Source organism: Ammospiza nelsoni, chromosome 19, assembly GCF_027579445.1.
Source record: "Ammospiza nelsoni isolate bAmmNel1 chromosome 19, bAmmNel1.pri, whole genome shotgun sequence".
Lineage (NCBI taxonomy): Eukaryota > Metazoa > Chordata > Aves > Passeriformes > Passerellidae > Ammospiza > Ammospiza nelsoni.
The window spans coordinates 783,565-806,040 of NC_080651.1; the positions used below are offsets into that span (position 1 = coordinate 783,565).

At 43.7% G+C, this 22,476-nt stretch overlaps 2 protein-coding genes across 3 annotated transcripts in view; both read left to right on the forward strand.

Annotated features, from left to right (window-relative positions):
* The window catches only part of ABCA5 (ATP binding cassette subfamily A member 5), a 44,074-nt gene extending 39,212 nt beyond the window's left edge, over positions 1-4,862 (forward strand). Inside the window, exons 38-40 of the mRNA XM_059485625.1 lie at positions 571-650; positions 854-909; positions 1,819-4,862. Of these exons, the coding sequence (XP_059341608.1) occupies positions 571-650; positions 854-909; positions 1,819-1,926 (244 nt within the window). The 3' untranslated portion in view covers positions 1,927-4,862. The remainder of the gene's footprint in view (positions 1-570; positions 651-853; positions 910-1,818) is intronic.
* A 4,019-nt stretch (positions 4,863-8,881) lies between these two features.
* The window catches only part of LOC132081738 (ATP-binding cassette sub-family A member 9-like), a 31,662-nt gene continuing 18,067 nt past the window's right edge, over positions 8,882-22,476 (forward strand). The window contains exons 1-13 of one of the 2 annotated variants that reach the window (XM_059485627.1): positions 8,882-9,080; positions 12,265-12,377; positions 14,008-14,218; positions 15,100-15,258; positions 15,797-15,897; positions 16,462-16,685; positions 17,801-17,939; positions 18,381-18,566; positions 19,122-19,254; positions 19,655-19,820; positions 20,477-20,535; positions 21,490-21,600; positions 21,996-22,171. In XM_059485627.1, the coding sequence (XP_059341610.1) occupies positions 9,062-9,080; positions 12,265-12,377; positions 14,008-14,218; positions 15,100-15,258; positions 15,797-15,897; positions 16,462-16,685; positions 17,801-17,939; positions 18,381-18,566; positions 19,122-19,254; positions 19,655-19,820; positions 20,477-20,535; positions 21,490-21,600; positions 21,996-22,171 (1,797 nt within the window). In that variant the 5' untranslated portion in view covers positions 8,882-9,061. Of the gene's footprint in view, positions 9,081-11,395; positions 11,519-12,264; positions 12,378-14,007; positions 14,219-15,099; positions 15,259-15,796; positions 15,898-16,461; positions 16,686-17,800; positions 17,940-18,380; positions 18,567-19,121; positions 19,255-19,654; positions 19,821-20,476; positions 20,536-21,489; positions 21,601-21,995; positions 22,172-22,476 lie in introns of those variants that run through there. The other variant, XM_059485626.1, reaches the window with a different exon arrangement.

The following is a 22,476-nucleotide window of genomic DNA, read 5'->3' on the forward strand; positions in this document are numbered from 1 at the left end:
CCCTTTGCCCAGGATTTTTCTCCTGGGAAGCTGGGAAGCCTCAGAGAAAAAGGAAAACAATTCTTACCTCATTTGCTTCTCCTGTGTTTTGCTCCTTTGGAATGTGTTTGGAGATTGTTTACCCACAGGTGATTGTTCCATTGGAGTCTGCTGTGAGTTGTTTTCACTCTTTGGCCAATCAGGGCCAAGCTGTGTCAGGGCTCTGGAGAGAGTCACAAGTTTTCATTATTATCTTTTTAGCCTTCTGTCTGTATCCTTTCTGTATTCTTTAGTGTAGTTTAGTATAGCATTCTTTAATATAATAGTATTATAAAGTAATAAATTAGCCTTCTGAGCACATGGAGTCAGATTTATCATTCCTCCCTGCCACGGGGATCCCTGCAAATACAATCCTCTGCAAATACAATCCATCTGGAGCTGCATCACTGCCCTTCTCCTGTGTGAGCATGACAATCAGAATTCCTGCAGTAACCTTCAGGAAAGGAGTTCAAATCCATTCCATGGAGTATTAATATTTGTACTTGGAGTGATTTTGCTTGAAGCTAATTTTTTTTTCCTTCTTTGTTCCAGTTTTGCTTCCATCTTGGCATATAAAATTCCCAAAGAAGATGTACAGTCACTTTCACATTGTTTTTCCAAGCTGGAGGAAGGTAATGAAGCACCTGCCATACATCACACACACAAATCCTTTTGTCTCCCATCACTTCTGCCATGTGATGTCACTCCTCCATTTCTGTCCCAGATTTATTGAACTTAATTTTCCTTTATTGATGTTTGTCCCCAACTCTGTTTCTTGGGAAATCAAGAGTAAGTGAAGTGTCCCTAAATCTGCTCTTTCTGATTCTTTCCCCAGTAAAACACACCTTCAACATCGAGGACTACAGCTTTTCCCAAGCAACACTGGAACAGGTGTGTTCAATTCTGGTTTGTGAGTTTAAACCCTGGGTTTTCAGTGCAAACCCTGCCAGGTGAAGGTGTGGATGGGATATTTGGAAGGAATTCCTCCCTTGGAATTCTTCCAATGAGGAAGGAATCCCTCCTTGGATCCCTGGAAGTGTCCAAGGCCAGGCTGGAAGGGCTTGGAGCACCCTGGGACAGTGGAAGGCGTCCCTGCCTGTAACAGGAATGGGATGAGATGATCTTTAAGGTCCCTTCCAACCCAGAGCATTCCGTGATCCCATAATGATGGACCCTGTGCAGGCAGCTCATCCCCCAGGTTCTGCTCTCTGCTTTGCTGATGCCTGTTGGGGCATTTTTGGGAAACTGAATTCCCTTTTTGCAAAGTGAATCACATCTGCCAGCTCTCCAGCTCCTCTTTATTCCTGTTTTCCCCTCTAAAAATAAGATGCCAACTGCAGTGACTGGAAGAGAGCAAATGTGTGGTATTAGTGGAAAAGCTGCTCTGATTTATTCCAAGAACAGACATTTGCTGTTTGTAGCTGGAAGGAGGGTGAAGCTGAGACTTGTAATTGCTTATTGTGGATTAATTATTGCTGACAATTAATGTCTTCAGTGCTGAACTTCCCTTTCATTGAAGAAAAGAGGTAGGGAGGGTAGGAGTAAGGAGAAAAACCTCAAAATACTAAAAATGTCTTACTCAGAGATGAAGCAATACGTTGAATACTCATCAGGATTTTGGCATGAGTTGTATTTGTGGCCAGGGAAGTTCCTACAAGGAGCATGGGGTCCTCTTGGCTGTATTTTTACCTTTCAGATAATTATTTAATAGATTAACTAGATACCTAACTTAAAGTTAATAACAGCTAATATTTATCAGTTTTCTAACTGAAAATTCAGTTCCTTCTCTGTGTTTCCCAGGTGTTTGTGGAGCTGGCTAAGGAGCAGGAGGAGGAGGACAGCAGCTTTGGCACCCTGAACAGCAGCCTGTGGTGGGAGAGGACACAGGAGGACAGAGTCATCTTCTGAGCTCCTCGTGCTCCTGTGGGTGCCAGCACCAACCCTCCCTCTGCTCCTGGAGCTGGGCTGGGCAAGGACAGCTGGCCTGGGGAGCTCTGAGCCTGTGCCACCACCCTGGCCTTGGAACAGGAGCTGTGACCCCAAATCCTCCTCCCCTCGCTGCTCCCGGGCTCTGCTGGGCAGGAGGGCACAGCCACAGCATCTCCTGGAGCAGCAGCTCTCAGCTGCATTCCCCTGGCCCTGCTGGGCAGGAGGGCACAGCCACAGCATCTCCTGCAGCAGCAGCTCTCAGCTGCATTCCCCTGGCCCTGCTGGGCAGGAGGGCACTGCCACAGCATCTCCTGGCACTGCCACAGCATCTCCTGCAGCAGCAGCTCTCAGCTGCATTCCCCGGGCTCTGCTGGGCAGGAGGGCACAGCCACAGCATCTCCTGCAGCTGGTGGCTATCAGGAGCTCCCAGCTGCCTTCCCCTGGCTCTGCTGGCAGCGGGTTGGGCTGTCCTTCACTCTCTGCCCCAGGGATTTGCAAGGTCTGGCCGTGCCCATCCTGGGCTCTCTGCCCATCCTGCACACCCATCCCTGCTCCTCACCAGCCCAGCCACCCCTGCTTCTGCTTTGAAGATGCTCCTGCTTAGAAGAGAGGGTGGAAAAACCTCTGCAGAGTCCCTGTCCCTCTGCAAGGAGGGTCCTGACCTGCAGGGCCAGCTCAGCTTGAGGATGTTCACCTGCAGATCAAACCTGGCACCTTCCCCTGCAGGCTGGCAGCTGTGGGTGCCCCTGGGGTTTGTCCTGCGTGCCGGGGGGCACAAAGGGTGGGCAGAGTGGTGTGGTTGTGCCCTGTGTCCAATCAGAGCAGTCTGATTGTCCCCCTGGCTGTGTGTCCTGCCAGCTGCTGTCACACACAGGGCTTTGGAGATGGTTGATTTTCCTTGCCAGCTGTGCATTCATGAGCTCCAGTGTTCCCCAGTCTCTCGTTGTTGTGGTTGCAGTCACGCAGGGCCCATTCTGTCACCCATTTTGTCACCCCCTTTGTAAAACCCCAAATAAAAGGGTCCCAGCTCACAGCCTCACCCATAAGAAAGGTGCCTTTGGTTTGCCTTGAAGCACTAAAAAGAGTAGAATATGTGGTCCTTTAGCCTGAGATATGACAGGTGTGTGTTGAAAATATATTATTTTTTTTGGTTTTTTCTACGCAAAGCTATCATCACATTTTTTTTTAGTTTTATAAGGGGAAATTAAAGATTGCTCCCAGTTCATTTTGCTCTGCAATGAACAGATACAGAGATGTGTTTCTATTGAGACATTGGCTTCATAAGTCATATCATTTATGTATCTTCACTTTAAAGTTAGAAAAAACCTTGTTTTTCTTGAGAAAACTAAAAAAAAAAAAAGGGTAAATTTAGAGTTGTATGTCCCAGCTGTGTGTAATTATCAGGCAATAATGTGTGTGATGTGTCTGATAATGGTTTATCAGTGTGTTCAGCCAAAATCTGTTTCCATCAGCTTCTTATCTAGGGAAATGTGAACTCCTTATGCAGAATTTCACTTCCTCTTTTGTACCCATAGGTTGCACAGAAATGCACAACTTTGGATTTTTCCAGTTAAAATTTGAGCCCAAGCCCTACAGAAAGCCCTGGACATCCCAGGGAAGCACAGCCCTGGAAATGAGGGATTAAAAGGATTAAAGCAAACTGCAGCTCCAGCAGTGCCTGACAGGGGTGAAACTTGTCAGAAAATAACCAAAAAAAACCCCAAATTCAGGTGTTGTGCTTATTTAGCCCCAGCCCTGCTGCTGGCTGGGAGCTCTGAGCTTTTGCCTTTATTTGGAGCAATTTGGGACTTGGAATTCTCTTGGCACTTCCCCATGCAGGTGTGAGCACAAGTTGAGTGCATTTTTCCCAAATCTCACATTTCTTTGGTGTCTTTTTGCCAGTGGTGTTTCAGCCAAGTGTCACCTGCCCATCAATCCAGCACATTTTTGCCACCTGGATTTAGGGAATTAGTGTGACCTGTGACCAGCTTTGGTGTCTGCCTTGAATTTATTCTTTCACTTGGAGTTAATAGTCTGTGAAATAGTTCTGTGCTGTCTGTTTCAGATGTTTCCATATTTCCTCACATTTCAGATGGGAAAACTTTGGATTGGAAGCCAGATGAGCTCAGTTTGGTGCTGTTGTTTATCTTGGAGGAGCCCAGTGGATGGTGGCACTGTTTTTTTTGTGCAGCTCCAGAAAGGACAGAGAATTTGGCTCATTTGATTAATTCCCTCTTTGGGTGGGATCTGTTTGGCCTGGTGACATCATGTGTTAAAATGGGGCAAAATTCCACCCCAAAACATCACTGTCCTCATGTCAGAAGTGTTTGAGAGTGTCCTAAAATGTCTGTAATTGTCAGAATAGCAAAATTAAACCAGGGAGTGCCCTGGGAAGAGCGGATTTATTCCTGACATTGGAAGCTCTTTGTTCAGCTGTTATCAGTGCCATTCCAAATCCCATCCGTCCACACACCCAGCCTGTGCTCCCAGAGATAAACTGGATTTGGGGGGATTTGGGGTAAATTTAACCAGTTTGGGTCCCCATTCCCAGGTGAGCTGGTTGGAGCTGCCTTGCAGTGATGGATCCAAAGCTTGGAGAACGCCTTCACTTGGTGCTGTTGTATTTTTCTATGGAGAGTTTCAGGTGTCTGCTTTCGTTTAGGTTCCCAAGAAATGTCCTTATTTAGGAGTATCTCTGTTCAGCAAGTGAGATTTATGGCACGGCCAGCACGCAGAGCTGGGGCAGCAGGAGCAGAGGGTGTCAGCCTGAAGGTGACACATGTGGGACACTCCTCCTGCTGCAGCTCCTTTGCACACTTGCCTTTCTTCCAGCACTTGGCTGCACTTGTAAAGGTGAGGGTTTTCCTTTCCCAGCTGGAAGTACTTCCAAAATAAAGATGGATTGGGTTGTTAAACGCTTGGTTGTTTTGCTGTGCTGGAAGTGGGGATGGTTCTCAAAGCCTGGGCTGATTTTGGGGTGCACCAGGGTTTCAGGTGGTTGGGCTCAGGCAGAGCATGGGGGGCTCTGGTTGTGGGCATGGCCAGGGCTCTCAGGGTGCAATATTTACATATTTTAAACTGAATTTGGGGGGATTTTGCAGTATTCTAACAGTGGGCTCCGACCGCCCAGCTTTGGGCTAGCAGTGACCCCATGGCAGCTGTGTGCTCCTGGCATGGCACACCGTCCATCTGCAGGGCTGAATCACCTCCAGGCACTGGGAAATCCACCCCAGATAAAATAAAACAATTCAACAATTCATTTCTGTGCTTGGAGCTGTGCCCCAGGTGAGTTCATTGGGTGGGTGCTGGAATGGGGCGAGGGGCAGTGGAATGGGGAGGGGTGTGACGGTGTTCACAGGGGTTCTTGGGTGAGAGAAGAGACAGGGATCTGACTCCATGTTTCAGAAAGCTTGATTTATTATTTTATGATATATATTACATTAAAACTATAGTAAAAGAATAGAAGAAAGGATTTCATCAGAAGGCTGGCAAGCAAGGAGAGAATGGAATGAATAACAAAATCTTCTGACTCTCAGAGAGTCCGAGCCTGTGACCGTGTTCACAGGGGTTCTTGGGTGAGGGAAGAGATGAGGATCTGACTCCATGTTTCAGAAGGCTGATTTGTTATTTTATTATATATATTACATTAAAACTATACTAAAGGAATAGAAGAAAAGGTTTCATCAGGAGACTAGCTAAGAACAGAATAGAAAAGAATGATAACAAAGGTTTGTGTCTCAGCTCTCTGTCCAAGCTAGCTGGCTGTGATTGGCCATTAATTAGAAACAACCACACGAGACCAATCCCAGATGCACCTGTTGCATTCCACAGCAGCAGATAATCATTGCTCACATTTTGTTCCTGAGGCCTTTCAGCTTCTCAGGAAGAAAAATCCTAAAGAAAGGATTTTCCATAAAAGATGTCTGTGGCAAAGGTGGGACATGAAAGGTGCCCTGCAGGGATGGAGGGCACTGCCAGCTCTGGCCAGACCCTGCTGAGGCAGAGGAGGAGCTGGGCACCTCCAGCCTCATGGCTCGGTGAAGGGTGCAGCAAAATAAAAGGAGTTTGTGCTCCCTGAGCTCCTCAGTGGAGAGGAAATAACTCCAAAGAAGTTTAATCTGAGCCTGGGGACAGTTCCCAGCAGTTCATGCTCCTTTGCTTCTGATGGTGTGGAAGGGCAGTCTGCCATGCGTTTATTTTTTTTTTTAGCTGTAAAATTAATTAGTTCCCTTTTAATGCTTCTTTTAAGAGATGTCCAGAAAGTCCCTGATTTAACACGCTGAATTTCCCTTTGATAAGGGCTTCCCAGAGCTCTTGCTGTTCCATTTCCCTTTGCTTGGCATGTCCTCCTGCAAGGGTCTGGCTCCCTTCCCAGCCCCTCTCCTCCTCCTGGCAGATACAAGGGCAGGTCCTGAGTCCCCTTCTCAGAAATCCTCTGGAGCATCTGCTTGGGGGATTTAACTGATCAGAAAAAACAGCAGCAGATATTAAAATATCAGTTTATTTTTATTTTTCTTCATATATTTTGTATTTATTATTATTTTAATATTTATTTTTATAAATTTTATATATAAATTATATAAATATTATATAGAAATTATTATATAAATTATACAATTCTTTAATAAAATTATTAAATTTTATTAATTTTAATGATAAAAATAGTTATTAATGTTCATATCTGCAGATATCTTAATATAATTTTATTTTAAATTTTCTATATATTTTTATTTCTATTATCCTATTATTATTTATTATTAATAATTTTTATAAATTTCTATATGTAGATTATATACATTTTATTAGAATTGTTAATTTTTATTAATTTTAATACTAAATAATTATTAATATTAATATCTGCAGATATTTTAATATAATTTTATTTTTATATATTTTTACTATTCTATTATTATTTATTATTTTTATACATTATATATAAAAATTATATAAATTTATTTAAATTATTATTTATTTTATTTATTTTAATAATAAATTAATATGAATCTTGATATCTGCAGATATTTTAATATAATTTCATTTTTAATTGTTAATCTATATTTTATATTTTTATCATTATTATTAAATTTTATACGTTTTATATATAAATTATATAATTTTTATTTAAATTATTCTTTTATAATTTAAATAATAATTAATAATTTTTAATATTAATATCAGGAGATATTTTAATATCTGAAGCCTTGAGGGGTTGGGGTCCCACTTCAGGAGCAGGATGGGAAGTGCTTCGAGCAGGTGCCATTTTTGTGTGAAAATCCTTTTCTGCAGCCAATGTGCAGCCAGGCCAGGGCTGGTCCCACACTCAGGCCAGGTTTTGGTCACAAAAGTTCTGTTTTGGTGAGGTGCACTCAGATTTGCTGGTTTGGGTTCCTGCACTCACGAGCAGCTTTGCCTGTTGCTGCCCCGTTGCCCAACACCGAGGGATGCCGGAAAACGCTTCTGCTCCTCTCCTAAATGAGCTCATGCCTTGAAAATGAGAAAATCGGCAGCTGCAGCAGAGCCCCAGCCTTTGGTTTAGCGACAACCCTGTGGTTTGAGGCAGCTCTGCAATCAGGGGCACAGTCTGGAGCTGTGAAGTTCCGGGACAGTCAAATTCATTTAACTGTTGAATTGTGCCCTGGCCATGCACCCTCGCAGCTCCTTTGGATTCCCTGGCTTCTCTGATTTCCTCACCTCCCTGCTCTGAATGCACACCCACTGCAAGGATGGTTTGTTTTCAAACTCCCAACACGCTCCATCCTGCTTCCAGCTGTGCGGCAGCTGCTGGAAAAGCAATTAAAAGGAGTGGAAATTGGGGAAAAAACGCTCAAAACAACAGAGAAAGGAGAAAGAAGAACTAAAAACCCCGTTGGTGCTGGGGAGCAGAGGAAGGAGCATTTGCTGAGCCAGGCTCTGGGCACGATGGGGACAAGGCAGCAGAGTTTGTTCTCTGGAGAAGCTGGGCTGGAGACCCCCTGAGTCCCCTTCTCAGAAATCCTCTGGAGCATCTGCTTGGGGGACTTAACTGATCAGAAAAAATATCAGCAGATATTAAAATATAATTTTATTTTTTAATTTTAATATATTTTTATTTTTAGTGTTATTTATTATTATTACTTTTATAACTTTTTCTATATAAATTATATAAATTTTATATATAAATTATAAAAATTTATATATTTTGGCCATGTATTTTATGCATAAATTACATACATTTTGCCACCTATCTCAGGAGTGAAGGTTCACCCCATCCCAGGCCACCCCAGCTCTGCTGGGAACATCTGCAAGGATTGAGTGCAACCCTCCAAAGCGGGCTGTAAACACGCCCAGGCTCGGGGCCAGCTGGTTGTAGGTGCTGTTCCAAGGCTGGGTCATCCCTGCAGCAGTTTTGGGAGAGTTTGGATCATCCCTGCAGCAGTTTTGGGAGAGTTTGGATCATCCCTGCAGCAGTTTTGGGAGAGTTTGGATCATCCCTGTAGAAATTTTGGGAGAGTTTGGATCATCCCTGCAGCAGTTTTGGGAGAGTTTGGATCATCCCTGTAGAAGTTTTGGGAGAGTTTGGATCATTCCTGCAGAAGTTTTGGGACAGCTTGCATCATCCCTGCAGAAATTTTGGGAGGGTTTGGATCATCCCTGCAGAAGTTTTGGGAGGGTTTGGATCATCCCTGCAGCAGTTTTGGGAGAGTTTGGATCATCCCTGCAGAAATTTTGGGAGGGTTTGGATCATCCCTGCAGCAGTTTTGGGAGAGTTGGGATCATCCCTGCAGCAGTTTTGGGAGAGTTTGGATCATCCCTGCAGAAATTTTGGGAGGGTTTGGATCATCCCTGCAGAAGTTTTGGGAGAGTTTGGATCATCCCTGCAGAAGTTTTTGGGAGAGTTTGGATCATCCCTGCAGCAGTTTTGGGAGAGTTTGGATCATCCCTGCAGCAGTTTTGGGAGGGTTTGGATCATCCCTGCAGAAGTTTTGGGAGGGTTTGGATCATCCCTGCAGAAGTTTTTGGGAGGGTTTGCCCGGGTGACGTCAGCCTGGAGAGGGGCAAGGCCACCGGGCTGAGCCTCCCTGGGGCTGAAAAGGGACCAGAGCAGCCCCAGCACCCCAGAGCTGCAGGAGACCCCATGGAAAACACAGCAGCAGGTAAGCAGGCACAGATCTCTGCTTTTATCAAGGGGAAAATTAATTTAGAAGTAGGGATGGGATAAATTCTCCATGCAGGGTTTGTGTTTTCGTGAGGGGATGATGAGTTTTTCCTAACTGGTGCTTTATGATGCTTCCTTCCAGCTCTGTTTTCTGGTGGACTACAAGTTCACAACAAAGTGTTTTACAGGAAAAGGAGCAAAAATATTCAGCTTTTCTAGGGGTGTGTGGGTTTTGGTTCTCCCTGTGGCTGCAGGTTGAGCACTGGGTGATGATCCCTCCCTTTGCTCTCCTCCTCTTGCCCTGCTGCCACTAAAGGCATCTAAAAATACAAAACCCCAAAATTTCACTTCTCTGTATGAGCTGAAGTGTTGATCTTTGACTAAGGGCAGGCTTAGAGTTGTTATTTTCAAGTTGAGAGCAGGAAAAAAACAACCTGTTCCAGTCTGAGTTGGAGCCAGTGCAAATCTGTCTCAGATTTATCAGATGCAAACACAAAAACCTGCCAGAACTGGCAAAGAGGAGGGGATGGGGAGTGCTCTGCACTGTCCACGTGCAGGGATTCATCCTTGGCTCTGGGAAAGCCACTGGATCCTCTGGGAGGTGTGAGATGCACCATGGATTTCTCCCTTTGAACTCAAAACTGACAGGTTGCTGCCTGAAGAGCAGCTTGATTTTAGGAGCTAAAATCATAAAATCCAGCAATGCTTTGGGTTGGAAGGGACCTTTAAAAGTCTCCCAGTCCAATGAGCGGGACATCTTCAAACAGACCTCAAAAAGTTAAATTTATAGAGGAAAGCAGTGTGAAGAGGTGCCAAAGAGGAATTCCCTGGGATAGTAAATAAAGGGATTATATGGGATGTGCCTTCCTGGGACAGCTTCTGGTAGAGCAGAGCTGCATGCAGGATCCAGGAAAAGTTATTGCAACACCTTGGCAGGGATTTCCTGGAGAGCAGGAAGTCTGGATGCACTTAATGAGCCCCTGGAGACATCCAGCCTTACAAGTGATGCTCTTAATGGGATTAAAGTTTCCCAAACATCACTGCCTCCAGTTTCTGATGTGTTTATTTTGCCTTCTGCATCTGAGGCCACACAGAGGATTCTCTCTTGGCTGTATTTTTTACCTTTTTGATAATTATTTAATAAATTAATTAGATACCTAATTTAAAGTTAATGATAGCTAATATTTATTAGTTTTCTAACTGGAAATTAAATTCCACAGCCTTTGTAGGCAGCATCACTTTTTTGAATTCCTGGCTTCATATTTGGCTCCCAGTGGTATTTGCTCCTTACTCCACGGGCAAAAAGTAAATTAAAACTGGTAGAAATTTGGTTAAAATTGTCTAAAACGTTTTAGATTTGCTCCATCATTTTAAAATGGTTTGTTGTGACTGCAGATATTCCGTGCATCCTTTAAAGGCCATCATGTTTTCCTTGTTATCCAAACACCACCACACTTTGTTTACTACCCAAACATCCTGGGCTGCTTTCAGCTCATGACTGAAATCAAGACTTAAGCAAAAAAAAAAAAAAAAAAAAAAAGAAAAAAAAAGTGACACTTCCTAGAAATCTCTTCCTATTTACCTTTAACTTTTAGTGCAGGCAGTAGGGTGGAATGGAGGGAGGAAGTTTGGGAAGGGAAAGAGAGATAAGGAAAGCCCTGTGATAACCGGGATCTTGGATCCCTTGCCCCTGTAGTACACAAATATTTAATTGTTCCAAAAAACAAGCAGTGAAAGAAACAGAGCAGTGGAACCATTTATTAACTCCAGCTGCCCAATCCATGAAATCAGGAATGCTGTCCAAGGGGAATGGAGACTCTGCCTTTGAGGTTGCTTTGATTTTGTGTTTTTATGATTTTGGGTTTCAGCCATTTGAAAGGATTAAACCACAAAAACATGTTGGGAGGTTCCCTGCCCTGCTCCCCTGGGAAAGGGGTGAAACCCATCACTCTGAACTTGCTCCTGTTCTTGCTGCTTTGCCACAGGATTAAATCTGGAGCTGAAATAAATATCCCAAAGAAATACTCCCTGCTCAGCATTCAGGGGGATATTGAGCACATGGGTGTTCTAATCCTGCCCTGCTCTAAGTGCATTAAAGTTCCTTAATATCTGGGTGAAAACAGAACAAACTGGTCTCTTAGCAGCCTGGTGAAGGCAGGCCGTGGCAGCCTCAGTTTTGCGTTATTTTTAGCCTCTGTCCAGTGTTTGTAACGAGATTCTGGGTCTGGTTCAGAACCCAGGGCACGTGAGCAGTGCTCTGCCAGCAAACCACATCTTTGAGGCCAGACACAAATTCACTTCCTACAGTGAAACGTGGAAAGTGAGCGGTTGTCTGTTCCACAAAGCCTCTTTGGGATGAGGAAGGATGAATCTGGGTGAGGAAGGATGCATTTGGGTGAGGAAGGATGAATTTCGGAGGAGGAAGGATGAGCTTGGGTAAGGAAGGATGAGTTTGAATGAGAAAGGATGAATTTGGGTGAGGAAGGATGAGTCTGGATAAGGAAGGATGAACCTGGATGAGGAAGGATGAATTTCAGATGAGGAAGGATGAACCTGGATGAGGAAGGATGAATCTGGGTGAGGAAGGATGAACCTGGATGAGGAAGGATGAATTTCAGATGAGGAAGGATGAACCTGGATGAGGAAGGATGAATCTGGGTGAGGAAGGATGAACCTGGATGAGGAAGGATGAATTTCAGATGAGGAAGGATGAACCTGGATGAGGAAGGATGAACCTGGATGAGGAAGGATGAATCTGGGTGAGGAAGGATGAATCTGGGTGAGGAAGGATGAATTTGAGTGAGGAAGGGTGAATTTGGATGAGAAAGGATGAACCTGGATGAGGAAGGATAAGTTTGGATGAGAAAGGACAAATTTGGGTGAGGAAGGATGAACCTGGGTGAGGAAGGATGAACCTGGATGAGGAAGGAGAATTTGGGGGAGGAAGGATGAGTTTGGGTGAGGAAGGATGAACCTGTGCATGTGGAAGAGGCAGCTCAGAGTCCAGCCCAGCTCTCTGTTCCCTTGCATGATCTTGGCCTATTTCCTTTCAATTTTAGTTATCCAAAGTTAAGGAGACAACTTTTCCCCCCTTGGCATGTTGTTTGCTTCCTCTGAAGTGCTATTTAATTCCCAGTGTCCTGTTTTGCTCTAAATTACATCATTTTCTTTCCCCATCTTAGCTGGAAAAATGCAGGGGGCATCCAAGAAAGCCTCACAAATATTGCAGCAAACCTGCGCTCTCCTGTGGAAAAATATCCTTCTGGTGTGGAGGATGAAGACAAAAAGTTTCCAGGCAAGTGTCAGCTCCTCCAAAGGGACATCAGGATTTCTAGTACCAAGTATTTTCACGTTGCACTGTTTGTGTGTGAGGGGATGTGAGAAGGCTCAGCTGGGAAATGTCAGCAGTTCCTTCTTCCTGTGACACTGCAGCTCTGCCTCGTGACAGAGCTGGCTGCTGCCTCTTGCTTGTTGATCCTGCCCTGTGCACAGGAACACAATGTCCAATTCATGGCCCCAGTGTCAAATTATCCACAGGCCTCGCTGGCTCCGCGACTAACACAGCGTGTTTTCCATCTGAGGCCTTGCTGGGAGGCAAACCCACCACACCTGTAGCACAGCTCTCCCTCCTGCACAGGCAAAGGCTGAGCTGGGCTGGGCAGGGGGGTCAGAGCTGGGTTGGAAGGGTCCCGCAGGAGCCTCCCCAGTGCCTCAGAGTGGATGCTGAAAACATAGGCAAGATTGAGGGAATAAAAGTGGGCATTTATTGCAGGCCTTCAGTAAATACATCTTGTGCCTCTGAGGGGTACACCCAAGATGGACAATGTCACAAGTTTTTCAGAAAATTATAAATTTGGTCCATTTACATATCAGGGGTTAATCCTCCAATTACAGCTTCAGATACTCCAAATTCCACCCCCCCAGTTCACTGTTATTTATATCTCCCCAGGCCTGAGGCAGTGAGGTGTCCTTAATTCCCAGGCCTGGAGAGGAATTTTTTTGTCTGGATAACATGGGAGAAAGCACCTGTGGAGTTTTAGAGTGATACCCTAAAGGAGTGGATCTGAAAAATAGAAAAGCTAAATCCTAAGGCACCAGCACTTCCCTGGGCTCCCCTCACCTTTTCCCTTCCCTTCCCTTCCCTTCCCTTCCCTTCCCTTCCCTTCCCTTCCCTTCCCTTCCCTTCCCTTCCCTTCCCTTCCCTTCCCTTCCCTTCCCTTCCCTTCCCTTCCCTTCCCTTCCCTTCCCTTCCCTTCCCTTCCCTTCCCTTCCCTTCCCTTCCCTTCCCTTCCCTTCCCTTCCCTTCCCTTCCCTTCCCTTCCCTTCCCTTCCCTTCCCTTCCCTTCCCTTCCCTTCCCTTCCCTTCCCTTCCCTTCCCTTCCCTTCCCTTCCCTTCCCTTCCCTTCCCTTCCCTTCCCTCTCCTTCCTTCTGTCAGGAAGATTCATCCACAAACACCAGAGGTTTCTGTCCAAAAGGAGACAGAGGAGTCCTAGAACTTTATTCCAATGAAGGCAGAGGCCATGGGACAACCCCTGGGGTCTCTCCAACTTTTGGAGGATGCAGCCTCCTTTTTATCCCAATTTCCCAGCCACATTTCCCCTCTCTCTTTTGGCTGACGTACTTGAGAGGTACAGACTTCTCAAAACACCTGGTACCAAAGATTCCCCTCTAATGTACAACCCTCCCTTTTAATTTCTAATTCTTACGGAATGTAGGGGTTTTTCATCCCCATTGTTTCTTTCATCTTTCAATACCCAATTCCATTCATCAGCAAACCCGAAGTTCATTTGTAAAAGCAAACATCTTTTTCCATTAATCAATCAGTGGAGCCCTTCCCGTTGTTTGTTTATCTCCCAGTGCTGGTTTTATCCACAGCTGGTTTGTAAAGACAACTCTGCCATTGCTCTCACTTCCTCCCCCGCAGGAGTGGGTGGCCTCGTTGGTTTTCCTGTACATCCTGAGGGACTCTGCGGGGCTCATCATGTACTACCCCACCCAGGAGTTCCCCTACAGGGCGCTGGGGCGCCTGGACGAGCCGGCCTTCAACGCCTCGGGGGTCACCCTCCTGTTCACCCCTGCCACCAACAGCACCCGCGGCATCATGGCCAAAGTGGCCTCCAGCTCAGCACTGAGGGGTAAAAACGTTTTAATCCACGTTCCTGCAGGGGCTCAAGGGACCTGACCCACCCTCGTGGTGGGGAGGGGCAAGAGCATTTGTCCCATGTAGATTTTTGAGGGGAAAAAATGATGGTGATGCCCATTTCCATTGTTGTTTGAATATTCAGACAACAGCTGTGTGATGGTGTTCACAGGGGTCTGAGGAAGAGGGGAGAGACGAGGATCTGACTCCATGTTTCAGGAGGCTTGATTTATTATTTTATTTTATATATTACATTAAAACTATACTAAAAGAATAGAAGAAAGGATTTCATCAGAAGGCTTGAAAGGATTATTATTTATTATTTTATTATTACTTTATTATATTTTATATATATATTATTATATATTTTGTATATAATATATATAAATATATATAATATAAAAATAGATATAAATATATATTATTTATATATATTATTATATATTTTAGATATTAGATATTTTATAATATATATTTATTATTATTATTTTATTTTATATGTTATATTATTTTGTTATATGTATTACATTAAAACTATACTAAAAGAATAGAAGAAAGGATTTCATCAGAAGGCTGGCTAAGAATAGCAAAAGAAAGAATGATAACAAAGGTTTGTGTCTGTTTGTGGACAGAGAGTCCAAGCCAGCTGGCCATTACTTAGAAACACCCACATGAGACCAATCCCAGATGCACCTGTTGCATTCCACAGTAGCAGATAATCATTGTTTACATTTTGTTCCTGAGGCCTCTCAGCTTCTCAGGAGAAAAAAAATCCTAAGAAAAGGATTTTTCATAAAATGTGTCTGTGACAAGCTGTGCTGGTTTTATTTATTTTTTTTCTTTTTTTTCAATATTAATTATTTATTCTAATGGCAGGTATAATCCTAGAAGAAGTGGAAAATGAGGCAAAAATGGAAGAAAAAGGACTTTTGGAGGAGGAAACCATTGGTGTTGTTTTTAAGGATGACTTCTCCTACACACTCAGATTTCAAATGGGCAAAACAACGTTTCCAAATGAAGACTTTGAGCACATAGGTAACAAAATAAATGAAACCCCAGGCTTTGATTTTGCATTAAAAACTGTTCAGCTGGATATTTCTGTGCTGCTGTGCCACCTCAGAGGGATGGAGGCTGCATGCGCCAAACGGTTCGAGAAAGAATGAGTTAAAATTTGGGGGTTTGTGTCTGTAAAAGGAAAAAATATCAGAGAAAAAAAGGTGTAAGAACATTAATGTCATCCATGGTCACAGAGTCAGAAAAGCCCAGAATGGTTTGGGGTGGAAGGGAGGTCAGAGATCACCCAGCACCTTTTTGCCCCTCTCCCTTTTGTACCTTGACACATCAAATCATGCCTGGAAAATGAGAATTATGTGTGCATTACTGTCCCTGGCCAGAGATTTAACACATTAAAAGATAAAAGGCTGAGTTAACACAAATCTTGATTTCCTCACACTTAGATAAAACTCATTTTCAACCCCACATGTCACCCACAAGTATTTACATGCACATGTATATGGAAATGTATTGATAAATATTGATTAATTATTTTTTTTTAAATTTGTTTCCCCCACAGAAACCTGCTGGGATTTTTCAGCAAGGCACTGCAAAGTCCCTCTGTACTGGTACGGGGGGTTCCTCTCAGTGCAGTCCAGCATTGATGCAGCAGTCATAGAAGTAAGTGTGCTCATGGTGGAATTTGCTGTTCTTCCCACAGCTCTGTGTAAACTTAAAACCCAAACTCATTAAACCAAAAACAGAGGGGAATAAAACCCCAGAACCATGAAAACCACCAAGCCAGTTCATTTTTCCAGCCCTAGAAGTGTCCAAGCCCATGTTGGACAAGGCTTGAAGCACCCTGGGACAGTGGAAGGGGTCCCTGCCCATGGAAGGGGAAAGGGGGAAAAGGGGGATATTTGGGGTCCCTTCCAACCCAAACCATTCTGGGATCCTGTGATGCTCTGATTTTCTGTGGTCATCAACTTCTTAAATAATTTGGGTAATTAAAAATTAAAAAGAATAACAGATCATTCTCATGGCTCGAGGCAGTGAATGGAACAAGGCTTTAATAATGTTTATTGCAAATCAGCACAAAAATACACTTATTACTAGTTACTTGCTTATAAACATAACCCTATTATTGACAAACAAATAATTTTAATGCTTGTAACTCCCTGTTTGTTCTGATGCTGGCTATTTCATTGCAAAACCGAAATGAATTTAATTTCTGATTTCTTTTAGATGAAAACCAAGCACTCTGTGCGGAGAGAAATGGAGTCAATTACTGGAGTTCACCTGCAAACTGTGATGAAACCTCTGTTTAAACTGGATTACCTCTGGTTCATCATCTGTGCTGTGCTGAGCTACTGCCCATACATGCACTTCTTGTCAGTGAAGGTTCTCAAGGAGAAGAAGAGGCTGAAGGTATTGATGAGAGCCATGGGCCTGCAGGATGTTTCCTTCTGGTAAGCCTCAGAAATCAATCAATCAATCAATCAATCAATGTGTAATCACAGGGATTATTTTATCAATTTGTAATTACAGGAATTATCAATGCGTAATTACAGGGATCATTTCATCAATATGTAATTACAGGAATTATCAATGTGTAATTACAGGGATTATTTTATCAATGCGTAATTACAGGGATCATTTTATCAAGTGTGCGGAGCAGCCTGCTTTGGTGGGAGGTAGCCCTGTCCATGGCAGGGTTGGAATTAGGGGATTTTTGAGGTGTCTGAACCATTCCGGGGTTCTTTTTGTTGGGGAAACCTCTTTTTCCAAGCCTGTTGCTCTGAGACAGGTTTTTTGCAGTTCTTTTCTTGCTTTTCTCCTTCCCAAAAAGGAGTAGGAGCCCTCCTGGTGGAGCAGGGGTGTGTGCAGCAGGGTTCAGGGTGTGGAGGGGGTTTTGCCTCCAAAAAATGGGTGGAACTCACAGAAACAACAAAATCTGGAGCAAGCCCCAAATTCCTGATACCAAAAATTTCCCTCAAATGTATAACCCTCCCTTTTAATTTTTAATTCTTATGGAATTTAGGGGTTTTTCTCCCTCATTGTTTCTTTCATCTTTCAATGCCTGATTGCATTTATCAGCAAACCTGAAGCAGAGGAGGGATGCTGGGTCTACCCCAACAGGTTTCCTAACCCATCTGGGCATGAATATTTCCCATCACTGGGAAAGTACAGGGATGGAAGGTCCTGGCTGCACATTCTCTGTGTCCCCTTGAGCTGCAGAGATCTGGGCACGTGCCAGGCCTGGATTTGTGGAAGAATTTTTCCCTGAGCAGTAACCAAGCACTGAACAGCGCTCAGAGAGGAGTTTCCCTCACTGGAGATCCTCCAGACCCGCCTGGACACATTTCTGTGCCTTGCTGTGCTCTGGGATGTCCCTTTTTGAGCAGAGACATTGACCCTCCCTGTCCCTCCTGCTCTGACCCTTCCTGTGCCTCTCTGATATTTGCACCTGCCTGGAAACTGGAAATGGTTGGAAATACAAAATATTTGAATTCAAACCACTTTGGCTACGTCATGGCAGTGTTGTTATCCTCAGGGGGAGAAATAACTGTGCCTTCCCTTGCAGGTTATCCTGGAGTTTGCTGTACACTGTGTACGTCTCCATCACAGCCAGCCTGCTGACCTGGGTCACCCTGAGTGAAGTTTATAATCACAGAAGCTTCTTGGAACTGTACTTTTTTTATTTCTTTTATGGCATGGCATGTGTAAGTTTGCTTTTGTATTCTTATATGATGCACCTTTTTTTTTTAATTTTTCCTAATTAAAATATCTGCAGAGATTTTTCAGGCTAGTATTATATGAGACGATAACAAAAATACTCTGCTGTGATTTATTGTTATTTTTTATAGCCTGAGTTATAGGTTATTTTTTGTGTATTTTTTATACCATTATATTTTGGGAGATTCTGACTCAAAATCAGAGTAAAGAGAGGTGCTAAAATGAGGCTAGGAGAGATTTGTCTTATAAACCTTATAAACTTTATAAACCTGCCCTAAATCTCAGAGCTGCTAGACAAAGCCTTGTGCATCTGGAGGGAACAACTGAAACCCAGCAGGGTCTCTAATTTTGCTCCTCTTTTCATGTTGTTTTATTTTTAATTGCAGCAGAAATGCATCCTGCTAACTACTGGTTTTTCTCTGCTGCAGATTCACTTCACTTTCCTGCTCAGCTCGTTGCTAAAGCAGCCAAACATTTCCAGTTTTGTGGGATTTCTCCTCCACATCCTCTTTGGGGCACTGGGCTTTTTGACACTGTTTGAAAAACTGCCACGAGCTTTGGAATGGATTTTAAACCTCTTCAGTCCTTTTGCCTTCACAGCTGGCCTTGCAAAGGTATGTCCATAATAAAACCTGTGCATCTCAAGAGCTCAGCCCCCAAAATTCTGACAGAGAGCAGCAAAATCCACGATTTGCATCACCAGAACAACCCAGTCACTCCCCCTCTGCTTTTAAAAGAAAATTTGGCTCAAAAAAAAATCTGAAAAAAAATCTAAAAAAAATCTAAAAAATCTGTGTTAAATCATAAAGACGGTTGGACACTTAAGTGCATCATGAATTTTACTGCAACAGATTTAAATCTATGAAATGAGCAGTGGGATGTGGCTGGTGGGTACCAAGGGCTGCAGGAACTGAGGGCTGGAAGTGCTGCCTTTGCAAACAGCACTCTGCAACTTCTGCATCGTGTGAAATTCAGCTTACTGAGGCATTTCTGGTGCTTGTGGTCAGAATAAAACCTTTCCCTCCTTGGAAACAGCGTCGTGGTCACGAGTGAATTGGTTTTGAGTGAAAATGGCTGTGATGACACAGCAGTAGCTCGCACAAAGTATTTCTGTCTGAAGGAAATGTGGAATCTGAATTTTGCTTTTTTTGCTTTTTTTCCTCCCCTAGATGGTAAAACTAGAAAAATATGGACCAGCATCTAGCCCAGAGCTGTACCCTTTTTACAACCTGTACCTCATCCTGAGCCTTGACAGTGTCTTGTATTTCCTGCTGGCCATCTACTTTGATAAGGTGTTGCCTGGTGAGTGAAAGTGTGAGGGGAAAAATGAAAAATTCATTGCTTTTTCTTCTATAATCCCCTGATTTGTAGGGATAAAGTTACCCAAGGGGTGGTGAGAGGAGGGAAAACTGCAACCCTGCAGTGAGACCCTGCTCCTACAGCCCTGACCACTGGGGTTGGAAGGGTGTTGTAGGGCTTGCTCTGATTTTTTGGGACCAAAGAGGTTGTGAATGGGATCTTGGCTGTGATTATTCCCCATCAGATATGGAAAATTTAAATTGCAGAGTTTATAAATTCTTTCACTGTGCTGGAAGTTCATGTTCTGCACTACCGGGGGAGCGGTGGCTGGGCTGGGCATTTATCGGAGCTGACAGATGGAGGTTTGGGGGTTGATATTTCCCTTTCTCTGCCTCTGATTCAGGCAAACACGGGGTCCCACATCCCCCTGCCTTCTTCCTGAGACCCTCCTACTGGCTGAGGGGCAGCAGAGGGGCCGTGGGAGTGAGAGCTGGCAGCAGCCACGACCCCGTTCTGGGCGGCGATGCCGAGCCGATGCCGCCAGGCTTCGATGGCAAGGAGGCCATCAGGTAAGGGACAACCAAAATACAGCTCTGTGTGGGTTGTTTGGCTCTAGAGAGCACAGCCACGCTGCACTGGTGGGCGTGAGGCTGGCAGCTGGCGTTGTGGATGAGATTAATGCAGATGTGTGAAGGGCAGGGGCTGTTTGGTGTTTTGTCCCGCTCCGGAGCTGGATTTGAACATTTATTGGATGTGGGGCATCCTCCAACTCCCTGCCCTGCACTTCCCTCTCAGCAGCGAGTCTGTTCCCGTTCCCCAGCATCTTCACGAGAGTGTGCTGCAGGAAATGCTGCCCTGTCCATCCTTGCAGGGCTGGGTGGGTTCATGGCTGGTGCTGCCTTCTGCTTGTTACCAGAACCTGCCAAAACAACAGCCAGGTCATTACTCCTAATTAAATATCCATGTTTATATCCTCCTCCTTTGCTCACTAAATGTTCCTCGAGTTTGGCTTTGAAGCCTTTCAAACAGCTTTTAGAAAAGCACAGCTAATCCTGCTTTAAAGGTACCAGAAATGAATTCCATCAAGGGATTCCTTCTGCAGGACCAGTTGGAGGAGGAGGTTGGGAAATATTCACCCCAAAAGTTTTCAAAATTTAATTTGAGGCAGAGGAAACAACCCCCAAATTGTGATTCAATAAGTAATGGCTTGCTTACTTTTCTTTAGGCTAAACAATATTAAAAAAATATACAAGAAGAACAGCAAGAGCACCGAAGCTTTAAAGGGTAAGGAGAGGCTTTGTAATTATTTTATCAATTTTTCACTAGATAAGAACCCAAAATGTTTTCAAATGTACTGGCTGTACTGAGATCTGCCTCTGGGCCTGTTAAATTATATTGTGCAATGGTTATTTCTGCTGGGGTAAATTACTGACAAATTTCTACCAGGTCGTTATCTCCCTGTTCCCTCCAGGAAAAAAAATCACTGTTTATTATTTTTTGCAACAGCAGAAATCTCCTTAAAAGCTGTGTTTTTGCAGCGATGAACCACTCTAGAAATCCCCTCTCAAACCTCCCTTTCAAAATGCAAACTATTTTGGGCAAACTTGGGATTTTATGGCCAAATCTGCTGCCCCTGCCTGAGCTGTGCTCTCCAAGCACTTGCCAATGCAAATATTTGACACGGCCATGGTAAAGTCATGGGATATTTTTAAAATGCCTTTGTTTAACAAGAAGTCCAAGTGAAAATATCAAAAACGAAAAATACAAAAATATTAAAAAGATCAATGTGGCCTCAAAGGTATATATTGAGTGGAAAAAACCAAACACAACCTGAACAACCCACAGAACGAAAAAGTATTTAATAAAAAAAGAAAACGAGGGAGAAAAGTCTGGCTGCTTTGAAATATGTCTTGAAATCTCACATCTTGGAAGAGCTCTGGGCTCTTCTCTTCCTGAGGACTCTGAGCCACACTAAAATAAAATGTTATGAACCTTGTAGAAAACTGAAGCCAAAATTCATTAAATAACGAAGATAATACATTTATTCCCTCAGTTCAATCAAGATATAATTCCTTACTAAGTTTAGGCTTAACTCCTGAAGGACCAGCCTGTGCTTTTGGATCTGATTTTTCCGCTCAGCTTCTAAAAAATGTCACTTCTGTCCCCTGTGGCAAGGGCTACAGGTCCGAGTGCACTTCTCACACACTTCCATCTACTGTTGTCCTGTTTTTATTCCAGGTTTGTCCTTAAATGTATATGAAGGGCAGATCACTGCCCTGCTGGGTCACAGTGGATCTGGGAAAACTGCTCTGTTAAATGTGCTCAGTGGATTTTCCAAGCCTTCAGCAGGTGAGATGGTGGGTCTGGATGCTGAGTTGTTGGTTTTTTCAAGTGTAAGGGTAAAATAAGCAAAAAACCTCCAAGTTTTCCCTCAGTGATTCTTGCTGAGTTGTTTTCAGCGCAGATTTCTCCTTCAGCACGAGCTCCAGGGATAATGGATCCCTCATGTGAGCACCATGGTCATTTCTCCATCTGGTGCTTTCCATGAGCTGCACACCTATAGGAAATATGGTTTTATTTGTAAAGGAGGGCTTTTGGTGCTCTGAAATATTTTTTAAAGGTATTAAATCTTTGAGCTATCTGGTTATTTTGCTTTTTTGTTTCTTGAATTTTTAATTTAACACTTGGGAAGCATCCATGGTGCTGGAATTAATGTCAAGTATTTCATTCACCCCCCTGTGCAGGTTCTGCAGTGATCTACAACTACAATGCTTCCGAAGTGTGGAATATGGAAGGAATGCAGGAAAGGGTTGGGGTTTGCCCCCAAATTAATTTGCATTTTGAAGCCTTAACAGCAAAGGAAAACCTGAGAATTTTTGCTCACATCAAAGGGATTCAGCGGAAGGAAGTAGATGAAGAGGTTGGTATGTGCTTCTGAGCCACTGACTCCTCTTTTATGGCATCTTGGGCACTTTGTGCTTTATTTATAAAATATGATCACCTGCATCTTGTTCTGTGAAATGAGAACAAACCTGATTTAGTGCCAAAGTGGTTTTCCAGTTCTTTCTTGTCCTCATGTCACTAATTAAAACTCAGACTTGTCTTATTAATCTCCGAGCAAAGCCATTAATAAGAGTAAGTAAGTTTGAAATCTTGAAGTTGTAATGCTTGTAGCCATTTAGAAATTCAAAGCAGTGCCCTGGAAATGTGACTCTTGTCTTTGTG